Genomic DNA, 13573 nt, shown 5'->3' with positions numbered 1-13573 from the left:
TATTATATTATAAAAACCTACCTTAACAGGTGAGATGGGCTGATTATTTGAATGTAGGGTTGCAGCTCTTGCCTACAAATAAAAACCAAGCTTAACAAAATAACAAATGGAAATTTTAAAAGTATTAAAATATATCATGTGAAACTGAGTGTAATAAATCCAGCGTGGATTTCTGTTATTTTAGTATAACCCTACTGCTCACTACTATTAACAATACAGTGTATACAAATTTTATTCAGAACAATGAATTCTGCCATCTTCCATGCCCTCACTCAGTCTCTTTCCTCCTTGTAGCTCTTCAGGACTCCCTAACAAGCAATGCTATTTCCCAGAATGTTCATCTATGTTTCAAACCGTAACCACTTCAGACCGGTCAAATATTTCCAACTGTGACAACAAATTGTGGGATTTTTACATACAAATCTTATCTTAGGCTCTTTTTACAAAAAAAATAAATGTACAAAATGCTTCCTTGATTCAGGGGTTTGGGTAGCCCAATCTGGAATTAGACGGCAATCTTACATATAGTTACATACACACTCATTATATATATTTGATATGAGAGAGATGGGGGAGAGGGGAGAAGAAGAGAGAAGAGAAAGAGCTCTTCCAAGAGCTAGAAAGCATCTTCACCAGTAAGCATTCCAGCTAATCAAGCTTTTTGCAGGGGGAGGGCCAGGGAGAGTAATTTTCTAGTATTGGAACCCCGGTAAGTTTTACCTGTGATGCCGTCAGTGCCTCTAGTGTATGTAATCTTTGGAAAACATTTTGCATGTCTTCTTGTAAGCGTATGAGTACAACGGCAATTTGTTCATTGAGGCTGCTCCGTGGTCCTCTGTCTGAACCCCATCGTTCTCCATCTCCTCCACTGCCCATCTGTCCACCTTGGGCACCATCACCCACAGGATGCATTCTATGTCCTATGTTGAGGAAACATTATTAACACCACACCACAGGATGGAGGTGTACATATACAGGTAAACCTCGTTAACAGGGAACCCGGCATCCGCAGTTTCACGTATCTGCGGCCAGGTAATTGCCACTCGACCCCGTATACACACAAAAGATTGGCAACTAAGGGATTAAGACTCACTTATCTGTTGGTCAGGGTGGGCAGAAGTGACCTCTAAGGTCATTTCCACCCACCATTTTAAGTAGAGGAGCCATTTTCTGGTTTGTTTTTGTAAAAACAAAAACCACCCGATATTTTTTGCTTTTAAAAATGAAAAGTTTAGTGTTTGAGGGGCATTGCTGGACAGCTGGCGACACATAGAGCATGGTAGAGCACACACACCCCCAATTTCCTGCCTTTGTTGTTGTTTTTTAGAGCATGATTTTTCGCTGGACAGCTGGGGACACAGAGTACATTAGGGCACACACACACACACACACACACACCGCATTTCATAGAAAGTGAAATGTCAGAATGACATTAGACATGAACCCTCTTCAGATGTTATAACCAAGATGCTGTACCCGTGTACAGCATCTCATATGGGGCTGGAAGTCCCACCTCGGCTCTGTCACCCACCTCCACAGTTGGCCGCTCAGAGATTCAGCAGCATTAGTCTGAAGAGGCGAACGTCGCTTCTGTAATCAGAAGCTTCAGGTGGGTACAGCCTCTTGGTTATAATGTCTGAAGGGGGATTTGCTTTATCTATACAAGACAATATAGCAACACAAACATTCTAACTCTACCTCTCCCTCGTCTGACTCCATAGAAGTCCACTTTTTCACCACCTTTCTTCTCTTTGTGAGGGCCTCCATCACTTGCCTTGCCATCTTCACCACCACACTTGACTTCACCTTTTTCTTCAATTGCAGCCTCTTTTATACTTTCTGCCTTGTGGTTTCCAAATTCAAAAAACCCAGAAGTTTCCAGCATACTGCTGTGATCTACTTCTGAGAAATGAAATGGATGCTTTGAAGTAGTTGATGTACAGGCTTCCAGGATCTACAGGTTTAATAGAAGCATCTATTACATTTTTGGGCCAAAGAGGTTTCCAATATAAAACAAAAACAGTCCCTTTGTAGCTCAGAAACATCATACATGGCACATGGTGAGCTCTTTTGTGGACTACCAGCTCTCAATCTGCCTAACAGTCTCCTGAAGAATGAATGGGAAAGAAAACAGCATTTGAAAAGTTTCCTGTAATAGCTCCACGAGTGACAATCATGGGTTCTGCTCTAAGCAATTAAGCACACTGCCACGGCAGGAGAAATGCCTGGAATGGACAAACTCAGGCAAGGCAGGTGTAGTGAGCTATTTCTATAGCAAATATACAAGTTAAGCAAAGCAGACCACATCAGAATGGTATAGTGCAGAACTAAAAGGAGCATTCAGAATTAGACTAAACCAGTTCCAAACTATCAGAAGAAAAGTCAGTAAGCATGCAGCTTATGTGCTTTTCCCTACTTGGCTTCATATCTGCCTATTTTCCAATGTAGATATTGTTCCCATTATCAAAGTTGTTATTATTTACATTTTATATCCCGCTCTTCCTCCAAAGAGCCCAGAGCGGTGCACTACATACTTAAGTTTCTCCTCACAACAACCTTGTGAAGTAGGTTAGGCTGAGAGAGAAGTGACTGGCCCAGAGACACCCAGCAAGTCTCATGGCTGAATGGGGATTTGAACTCGGGTCTCCCCGGTCCTAGTCCAGCACTCAAACCACTACACCACGCTGGCTCAGTAATTTAAGTAATGTAATTTAATGTAAAGTAATTTAGCTTGGGAAACTACTAATTTATCCAAAGTGATGCAGCTGATAAAGAACTAGACTAGGATCAAAGTATATCCACAGATTATATCAAGAGCATACCATACTAAAACAGACATGTCCTGTTTTAAAAGTTGCCCATATTGTTAATGCCTACCCAATATCATTGCCAGTAATTTGAAAACAATACAGATGGTAGAAACGTTGCATTAGGAGTATATTTTATTGTTTCTTCGACAGACAAACTTTACAAGTCATTAGCCAAAATACAAAGAGCTGCTGAGGCTCAATCAAGAGGCCAGTGGAAGTTTTGGCCTTTTTTCTTGAACAGTTGACCCCCATGTCATCTCACAGATTGCTTTTTAACATGGGGTCATTTTGAAAAGTAGTTTGGCATGGAGAACGGAGACCTTAGGGAAACTTGTATAAAGCCCTCTTAAGGTTCACAGAATTTGTTGAATGTCTTTTTAAGTTCTGGCCATTATGTTACTGTTCCCCTCTACAGGACAAAACTTTACCTCTTCTTGTCCAAATTGCTCCATAGAATCACAAAAGATTTCACTATCCGAATCACTTGTCAGATGCTGAATTCCAGATACCTCTTCACTGGTATCTTCATTCAGACCTGTATATAATAGGCACATGACCAAACACTTAACAAATGCAAGTAGGTCTATTTTGGCAAGGATAAAACAGTAGGCAACATCAAGACTAGTCAGGACTAAGTCCCATTGAAATTAACAGGATTTAAGGTAAGTCATGACTAACTTTTCTCCTTGATTTCAATGATGCTTTGCTGAGGCTGCCCAATGATTTCATACTAAATCAGCATTCATCATAACCTAAATGTGATGCAGGTTCCAAATATAAAATATGTAGTGGTTAAAAAAACAACAACCCTCTTATTTAAATGGTTTGCTCAAGGGCACGTGGATTAATCCTTCCATGTTTGTGATAATAACTGATAAAACTGTTGCTTGTTTTGAGGTTAAATTTATCTTAATTATTTTAAACAAGTACAAAAGGGCACTACAAAAATGACAGCACTAGGGCCAATGTCATAGCTGGAGGGAGTCGATTCCTATCAATTTTTTCACCTAATGGAAAATTATGTTTTCTTCTGTTTCTAGCACCCTAATCCTACACATCTTGACCAATCTAGTGGTTTCTTTGTACACTTGACCAAAAAAATGGTGGTGGTGGTTAATATCTCTGGCTCCTGACTGTATAAATAGGATTTTGTATTATTTTGTATTATTTTATGGCGTTTTAGTCTAGGGTGTTGTTGGTTTTTGGTAGTTTTTCAGTATTACTGAGAGCTAGTTTTGGAAAAGAAATACAGTGGGGATATGCTGAAACACGATTCAGAATTCAAATCACAGGCACACCCCTTTAAAACAGAGGGCTTACACAACCCCTTTAACACGGAGAGAAGCAGGTCCATACCTGCTCCTCCTCTGATCACCGCCACTGCCGAATTGCGTTTTAGTATACTGTACACTGTTTTAAAAATACTCTTATTACATACATAGAGCTGTCCTACACTTCCAAGTAAATGGGGAAGCCACATCAGCCGAAATCAATGGAGCCTATTTCCAAGTACAGGAGGACCTCAGTATTCGCGAGGGTTCCATTGTCTGCAATTACTGCAGTGTTAAGAGAACAGCCTGTTTGGAGGCTACAAGCAGCACCCCTCTATATGGTTTAGAACTGCAGGCTTGTAGTATGGACTCACGGGACCGCAAGCCCGCCACATGCCCCTATTTGGCAAACTCTCACTTAAGTCACTTAGCACAAGCAGCATGGGGCAATTTTACCCCCCCCCCCGTTAAGTATAACATACAACTGAAAGGTATCCCCCCTGCCCCTCTCTGCCTCACAATACAGAGAAAGATGCTAGCTGAGTAAGACACAAGTTAAGGAGAAGGACGATTTCTCAAAAGAACAGTCAAACTCCTTCTGCTGTTGGCACAAAGGGTTAGTTGAACTAATCACCTCAAAAGGAACTCAGATAAGGTTGTATCACTGCCTCTTCACTATCTCAGCATTAATGGGCTGGCCAGACTAGGAAACAGGCTCCTTAGCGTGAAAAGCACTCCAGTTTTCACACCTAGAAGGCCTTCCTGTCCCAAAAGATAAGCTTTTAGCTCACCCATTCACTCTGTCCCACAGATTTTTCAAAGTTCAAACCACTTCACTCCACTGTCTTTCAAGATTGCACACACCCATGATCAAATCATATAGCATGTATTCTTCTGTTAACCACAGATGTCATCCCCTGCAACCAGGAGGCATGTCCTGTATTTGGCCTGAAGGCATCTTTTTGCCTGTTTTAATCCTGAGCCCCACTCAGTGATGTGCTTCTTCTTCGGACCCACCACCTGTGTGTGCTTTGGCTCTGGCAATTCCATCTACCACAGCCATTGCTCTAGCTTCGCTTCCAGCTTTTGGATTGGACTGAGCTCTTGATCCAAATCATGTACCATGCTTGGCTACCTTGGAGAACTGACCTCCCCTGGATCCAGCTGCTTTCCTGGATCCCTGGCCTGCAAGTGGCACGCTTGCCTCCCTTCTACCTGTCCTTCTGCTTGGTCCCTGAGAAAGAGAACCCCAGCATTCCCCATCCTACAAGGGTGACAGACACTCTGACAGAACTGGAAGAAGGCATCTCTGTCTCCTACCTCCTAAATCTCAACTCTGCACTACAAGTCCTCTCTCTCTGGCAAGCCACAAGCTAATTTAATTGCAACTCGGACCCTTAAGCTAAAAATGCCTCTTCCTGAATCTCTGATTTACATTGTTAGTTAAAGTTTTGTTGCCTTTATCATTTGTGTAACCTTTTTTCATTTCCTGTACCCCAATAATCCTTAATAAATCTGATTGTACCATATTCTTATCTCAAGCCGTTATTTCCAGACCAAAGCTTTGCACAAATCGATACTATAAGGGACTGTTCATGCTAACCTTGCTAATTCCCCACACAAACCCTAAAGGTAGACTCAGGACGTTATGCCAGCATTCCAGAATAGTTCCATTAATAGTGGATAATGAAACCGCAAATACTGAATCATATCTATGGGACTGTGGGGGCTAGGTCCCCGAAGATTGCAAAAAAAAAGAGGAAAAAACTGTGAAAATGGCCCTAGAAATGCACTGGGGGGGAGTGGCCTCCCTGTGCTCCATGGGTCCCCAGTAATCCAGCAATACCCCCAAGAGTCTCCATTCCTCCATTTGGCAAATAAATCACTTTTTCCCCTTTTAAAACGAGCCACAAAATGGCTCCTGAGCTCAAAATGGTGGCCAGAAATGACCTCAGAGGTCATTTCCAGCCACCCCTGATCTGCAGATACGCAGATTTAACCCTCCCACCCCAGTTTTTTGCATATACTGACGTCGGGTGTCAATTACCCGACCGTGGATATGTGAAACCACAGATGCTGGATCTGCGAGTAACGAGGTCCTCCTGTAATATGTTCAGATATCTCTCAACTTTTAAAAAATGGTTAAATAACCAGTTATCTGCTTATCCTGAAACCTACCTACACGATTTCAGACCATGTCCTAATGCCCTGATATGAAATTGTGTAGGTAGGCTTCAGGGTAAGACAGGCAATTGGGTTTGCCTTAAGACAACTGTCTGAATGATGCAAACATAACATGGCTTTGGCTCTCACTCCCTCATACACATAGCATCATGTGTGATGCAGGTGGTCCACACAGATACCCAGTTGTACAGGCATCCTACCTATAATCTATATAATTCTCCTCCCCCCCTTTTTTTTTTGACGGGGAAGATTTGTGCAAATCAAGCGCTATATGGAGTGCACATATTATTACATATGTGGGACTAGAATCTGCATAATCTTCCAAAATATGAAGGCCTGGATTTATGAACTCAGACAATAGCTCCAAATTTATATAACATAATACACAGAGATACATACCAGTTAAGCATCCAAAAGAAAGATCTGAAGCATTTGTCATTGAAACACATGATTAAGGCTTCAAAAACCTTACTTATGGATGTTTGTATATTTTGAAGTTTGACCTAAAATAAAGACATTCCTAGGGTAATCTTTACTATTCCTTCTGACAAACATGTTGGCAATTTTTTATATTTATTGTTCAATTTTTAAACTACCTTTCATAATACATCTTAAGGCAGTTTACAAAAGTTAAAATTCAATAAAATTCCATAAAAGTTACATTTAAAACCTTTAATGTAATCTTTAATGTAATGATAGAACAACTAATACATGTGAGAACAGTACCTTGTTGAGACAAACCAAAATTAGGGACGATAGGTAGTTCAAGATGTTTGCCTCTCTTTTTTAGATCTTCATTCACATTGATGCCATTCAGAGCAGACTTCGTCTGCATGTCATTGTGTATGTCAGCATTTGGGACATCATCATAGCCATTGGCAACAACGCTGTCCAACCCCTTAGCAGCGGCTGACTCCTCTTCCACCGTTTTACCTTCTGTAAAAGTGGATTAATTTTCAAACAGAATCACACCAACATATAGACTAGTTTATATAATTGTGTTTTTGATTTATTGGCATATAAGTTTAATACTTCAGTTAAAAACCACATATTTAGCATACCTGACTTAATTAATGCAAAAAAGGCTACACTTGTTTCTTCAATAGACCAGAGATCAGCTTTAAATATCAACCTAGATTATCATTTTATGTAAGAAAAGCAAATATTTTAAACATATCGAGAAATGAGTCTATGCAGGTCAATTTAATTATTAGCATTAAAATATGCCTTCAATTCTATAGGTGGAATTTCCATTGATCCAAAAGAGAAAATAAATAGTATCACCACCAACTGATCTATAATTAATCTGTGCAACCTGATTCATTGCATGTTTATGTGCAAGTTCCACTGTGTTCAGTGGGACTTACTTCCAAGTAGATGAGCACAGGATTATATTTGTAATAATTAATCTTACACTGATTTTTAGTTCTTCGTTTTAAGAAAAGATGGAAATAGGATTCTAACTTCCTCTACGACTGTTTTGCCATACAGTCATTCATTACCCCCACCACTCATACCCAAATGACCCTTCCAATAAAAAGTATTATTGTGCACAAAGGCTACAGCCCTATATTCATTTATCTGTTACCTAGGAGTAAACCTTGACCACAGTGGCACATACGTCTAGGTAGACATGTACAAGACTACACTGAAGAGCTTGCTGCTCAAGCTATGCAACCCCAAGCTAACAAGCATCTCACAGCTGGCTGCTGTTTTAGCAGTCCAAGTCCTGGGCCACCCATATAAAAACAGAACATAGAGTATGCATGCAAAAGCCAAAAAATACCACAGTTCATTCACTATAGTCACCCAGATAATCTGTTTAACTGCCATACCATAGACTCCTGTAGTACTATGGCTGGAAGAACACAACTGCTGTAGCGTGCATTTAAAAATTGTGTGGAACAGGGAGAATTCTCAGATTGCATCAGGATAGTAATTCCTTTCAGAACATCCTGCAGGAATTACTATAACGTGCATGATTGGACAGTGCTTTCTTGTGCAGTCCTGCAGCCAAGTCCTGCTTAACCAAGACTAAAAGGGTTCAAAAGCAGCAGTGAAAAGGTGGATGCAATTCAGAAATAACACTATACCTTTCCCAATCTGCTTTAATTCTGTTATTTCTTCCTGAGGTTCTTCTTCCTCAGACTCAGCTCCACTGTCACTGCTTTCAGATTTACCATTTACAGCTGGCACAGAAGTTATGGCATTTCTGGGATCTAAAAACAGGTTTTGGGAGAAGAAACATTACATGTTAAATTGAAGTTTTAACACACTACCATATATATAGTTATTAATACTGTATCTGTTTGGTTTAATACCAGGCAAATAAGCTTGAATCCAAAGAGCCACAAGCAAAAGGAGAAAATGCCTTAGTGCTGTTTCACAAACTCAGGTGCAAGCAAGACTTCTTGCAGTGCTGAATCACGCATCCAGAGCAACATTTCAATACAACAAGAAACATGGTGAATGAGGATGACACAAGTTGTACCATATAGACACTAATGAGTCATTAAAACGTCTCGGGAAGAGCCTTTGCAATGTTTTGCATGAGATGGAGAAACTGCTTCTCAAATGATGCTCCTCCACAAAGTTGGAAACAGCCCTTGGGTGAGCTGAAGAGGCAATCCCATTTTGCTTCCTATTGCTCAGAGAGAGTTCTTTTTTAATATTTTCCCACAATTTCACGGTTCCCAGTGTGGCTCAACACACACCACCTGCCCCTGTAAGTAGTGCTCAAGATGGGAAGGGGGAAAGGAAGTGGGATGGTTAGGTCAAACTCAAACATATCCACCGGGAAAGAAGCTGGAGGATTCTAGGTCCACCTGAAAAAAGAATGGGAGTGTATACCACTCAGTCTCTTCACCATGGCCTGAAACTAAATTTTAAACTGTTTGTTTTATTCTATGAAATTGTTTTACTCTGTGAGTTGTTTTTAATCTGTGAAACTGTGCTGTTTGTTTTTATTCTATATTGTCATTTGGACTGTGTACTCCGCCTTGAGATGTATATGACTTGTCAACTGCAATCAGTTCAAGACTGCTTGTTCAACTCACTTCCTTAAGTTTTCCATGGTCTCAGTATTGCAAGACTGAAAATAGATCTAAATATCTTACCTACTTCACCCATGGTTGCTCAAACCCTACGTGTGTTTGGTTTTTCTCATTTGTGTTCTACTAATCTTTTAGTACTGAGAATAAAAATGCCCATCAATACCTGTAAAACCTGATGATGATATACAACCATTTGACCATCCATTTAATTCAAATGTGAGTCAAAGTTATTTACAGCATGTTCAAAAATTCCATTTATTAAGTAATAGGCCTTTGGCCCTTAACAGGATTAAACTAGATATAGTCTACATATTGAGGCGCTTCACACAATCGGTGTGAAGTGCTGGAGAGGGTTCTGTGGGGAAGAGCAGGCTTAGCCCTCTCTCCCCGCAGACGATCAAGAGGCAGCCCTGGGTGGCCAGATCAGCCGCCGACATGACTGCTGGCTCCATCACGGAGCTGGCGAGGGCTGCGAGGATGGGAGGGGTCACGCGGTCCCCGGCAGTTCCAGGATGCCCCATGCAAGCGTGTGGGGCATTCTGGAGAGACCCCCGAGCCCGCTTGCAGCCTCCCGGTCGGGAGTCTACTCATGTGTCACCGCACACCGCAGCAACACACGAGCAAAAAGATGAGATTAACGGAGCACTCGCTCCATTAACCTCATTTAAGGGGATGGGTAATTTGGCAGGCTAGCCGCCTTGGGAGCACCGGGCTCACCTGCAAGCCCGGTGGTTCCCATGATCCCTAGAAAGCAGGCTAAGCTCCCTTAGCCCACTTTCCAATGATCATGAGAATAGTTTCATTGTGTTGCAACAAGAATATGCAACCTTTTCTCAGACATCAAGGCATTTCATTATCTGGGACATTCTGCCAAAATTCAACTTTTTGACATTAGAGCAGTCTTCCTTTCATAGATGTATAATGCTATCATGTCAGTAATTTTATTTGAAAGCTGTTTTTTGTTAGTTTATCATAGGGGCGTGCGCAGACCGTTTTCCATCGTCAGTCTGAATTCAGACCGAACCAGCCGGTCAGTTCAACCAAATGGCTATAAGGTTGTTTGTAAAGGGGATAAAGCTTAGGGCAACCAATGAGGGAAGCGGTGATGGGGTGGAGAGAGGCACTTTGAACAATAAATGAGATGCTGCTTACAGCACCATGCTGATCCTGGAAGCTGCAGCAGCATTCCCCCCACCCGAGAAGCCCGCACAGTGGCACAACTCCCAAAACTCAGCTGGCCTCCATGCATGCGTGGAGGTCAGATGAGTGACCATGCAAATTTGCATGAACACACACATGGCCTCTGCGCATGTGTAGAGGACAGGTTAGCGAGTGCCAGGAGCTATACCATCACACAGGCTGCTGGATAGAGCACTGCTGCAACTTCCAGGAATGGTACCGTACTGGTAGGCAGCACCTTCTCATTTACTTTTCAAGGTGCCTCTTGCAGTCCCCACTGGTGCTGCCTGCCCTCACTGGCCACCCTAAACTTTATCCCCTTTACAAGCAACTTCATAGCTGCTTGAATTGGTTTCAAGTGGAACCAGTTTGATCTCAGACCCACCCACCTTTCCTGAAGGCCAGTCCGGTTCACGATCGATCCATTGAACTGGCCCAGTTCGTGGGAGACCAGTTCACTATCAAACCATTTGTGCACACAACAGAACAGTTAAACAGTTTAAAATTAATTTTAATTAATAGCCTGGGGAAACAGGTGTGTCTTAAGGGTCTTTTAAAAAGCAATCAGAGATGAAGACGCTCTTATTTTGACAGGGAGTGCATTCCAAAGCCCTGGGGCAGTCACAGAGAAGGCCTGGCCCTAAGTTACCACCAGATGAGCCAGTGGAGACTGTAACTGGACCTCCCCAGATTATCTTAATGGGGGCTGGATTTGTGTCAAATAAGGCGCTCTCTTAAGTACCCTGGACCCAAGCCATTGAGGGCTTTATAGGTAATAACCAGCATTTTGTATTTCACTCAGAAACACATTGGCAGCCAGTGCAGTTCTTTTTAAATCATTGTTATATAGTCCCTTGGGTTTGTCCCAGAGACCAGTCTGGCTACTGCATTTTGTACCAACTGTAGTTTCTGGACTGTGTACAAAGGCAGCCCCACCTACAGTGCATTACAGTAGTTGAGCCTGGAGATTACCAGCTTATTTATTTATTGTTGAATTTATATACCACTTTTCATTAAAATATCTAAGTGGTTTACAATATAATTAAAACACTTTTTAATTAATTAACTAATTAATTGTTATTAATTATTACTGCATAATTAAAACACAAAGGTACAGATGATCTCAAAAATTAAAATACATAAAATAAACAAAAATAACCTCTATATAAATATTTAGTAACCCATAAATATAAAGCACAAAGCAGCAGCAGTAACAAAACAATACTCTCATTCAATACTCTCGTGAATAGCCATGTCTATACTTTCCCCCTAAAAACTATCAAGGAGACCGAGGAGCAGATTTCAGCCAGGAAAGCACTGCAAAGCCTGGGGACAAAGACTGAGAAGGCTCTGTCCCATGTGCTCAACAACCCAACCTCTCTCATCGTTGGCATGTGGAGCAGAGCCCCCTCCTCTGATGATCTGGTCAAACAGGCAGAAACCAGATATGTACTACTATTTTAATGACATTTATCTCCATAAATAGGTGTAGTTGGCCATTGCCTCAACCTGAGAAACCAGAGATAGTTTTGGATCCAGGATAACTCCCAAGCTACATACCTGATCTTTCAGAGGGAGTGGAACCCCATTGATAATAGGCAGATCTAAAACCATCTCTCAGATTTGACACACACGCCCCCACACACGCACACAATGAGCATCTTATTTAGATTCAACTTTTCATCCGTCATCCAGCCCATTACTGTCTCCAGACAGGCATTTAGGGAGGTTATGCAATTTCCTGATGAAATAGATGTGGGTATCATTAGCATATTGGTAACACCCTGCACCAAATCTCCTGATCTCTCCCAGCAGTTTCATGTACATGTTAAATAGCACTGGAGACAGTATGGAGGTTTGTGGAACTCCAAATGCTCTACATCTTTTAAAAGTAAACTTTTACAACATGAAGCTAAAATGAATACCAAATATTGGGTTACATCCAAAGAATTATTCCTCTGGAGCAAGGGGATCTTTAGTTACTGAAATCAAAATACAAATATGAATACCAAGAAAATTTATATACCGCTTTTCAACAAAAGTTTCCAAAGATATAAATAAGATGGCTCCCTGTCCCCAAAGGGCTCAGAATCTAAAAAAGAAACGTAAGATAGACACAACAGCCGCCACTGGAGGGATGCTTTGCTGGGAAAAGATAGGACCAGTTGCTAAAAGGTGCCTCTTTGCTCATTAGCTCAGTAAATCTTGTAGAAAAGAATTTGGCAGTGGGTGACTTTTCAAACAGCAATCAGGTGGATCATTATGGGGAAATCAGTAAATACTATGTAAACCTGTTTGAATGAGCTAAGAAATTTTCATCAAGAAAACTGGAACACAGTATGGGCTGGGGCCCAACTGAATAGAGAGCAGACAAAACCAGTTGCTCAAACCCTATCTCCACTAGATATCTGCTTGAAATGTGATTGTGCCAACGCTCAAGCAATTGCACTGTGACAGAAAAATCCAAGTCTCACTGGCACTAATGCTGCCTGCTCACAGAGAAAGAAGCACATATCCAACTCATGGTTTACTCTGAACATCTTTAGAAGTTTAATTATGTTAAAGAAAGTTTACTGTTGGAAATTCCCAACAAATAAAAGGCCACTCTGATAGGAACATAAGGTGTTTGGGAGTATTAAAGACACACAACAGTATTGTTTGGGGCATGTCGGCAGCAGTGGCAATAATGCAACATGTGGGCAAGGTGGCTCCAAATATTTGAACTTCACACCAAGCTTGTGTGTGCAAAATTTGTTACAGTAAGGTATTCTTATTTGAAAAGAACAAAACCAGACACTTCTAACATACAGTTTTTACAAGGAAGTACTGAAGTAGAAGGCTGTTCTTTTAAGAAATAGTTTCTTCATGTCCACTTATTTGAGATGGTCATTAATATTCATTTTAAGCAAACATTAAAAAAACTAATTTTCAAATTCTGAATTTCAAAAGCTTTTTGCCAAGTGGGATGGTTTGTGGGGCTGTTGATCAAGAACTATCAAGTCTAAATGCCCCTTGGGCTCACAGAACTAATGTCATCATACTTTCAATAGTGGCCATTGTAAGGATCAACTATTGC

The 13573-nt window shown here is 41.2% G+C and overlaps 1 protein-coding gene across 6 annotated transcripts in view; it reads right to left on the bottom strand.

Moving 5' to 3' along the window:
- Positions 1 to 13573, bottom strand: part of ACBD5 (acyl-CoA binding domain containing 5) — a 34993-nt gene that overhangs the window by 4809 nt on the left and 16611 nt on the right. For 4 of the 6 annotated variants that reach the window (XM_053262470.1, XM_053262472.1, XM_053262471.1 and 1 more), the window contains exons 6-11: positions 8359 to 8484; positions 6992 to 7201; positions 3239 to 3345; positions 1699 to 1954; positions 721 to 920; positions 22 to 72 (exon numbers count right to left, since the gene is read on the bottom strand). In XM_053262470.1, the coding sequence (XP_053118445.1) occupies positions 22 to 72; positions 721 to 920; positions 1699 to 1954; positions 3239 to 3345; positions 6992 to 7201; positions 8359 to 8484 (950 nt within the window). Of the gene's footprint in view, positions 1 to 21; positions 91 to 720; positions 921 to 1698; positions 1955 to 3238; positions 3346 to 6991; positions 7202 to 8358; positions 8485 to 13573 lie in introns of those variants that run through there. The other 2 variants (XM_053262475.1, XM_053262476.1) reach the window with 2 other exon arrangements.

Source organism: Hemicordylus capensis, chromosome 6, assembly GCF_027244095.1.
Source record: "Hemicordylus capensis ecotype Gifberg chromosome 6, rHemCap1.1.pri, whole genome shotgun sequence".
NCBI lineage: Eukaryota > Metazoa > Chordata > Lepidosauria > Squamata > Cordylidae > Hemicordylus > Hemicordylus capensis.
This window is presented reverse-complemented; position numbering and strand designations above follow the sequence as displayed.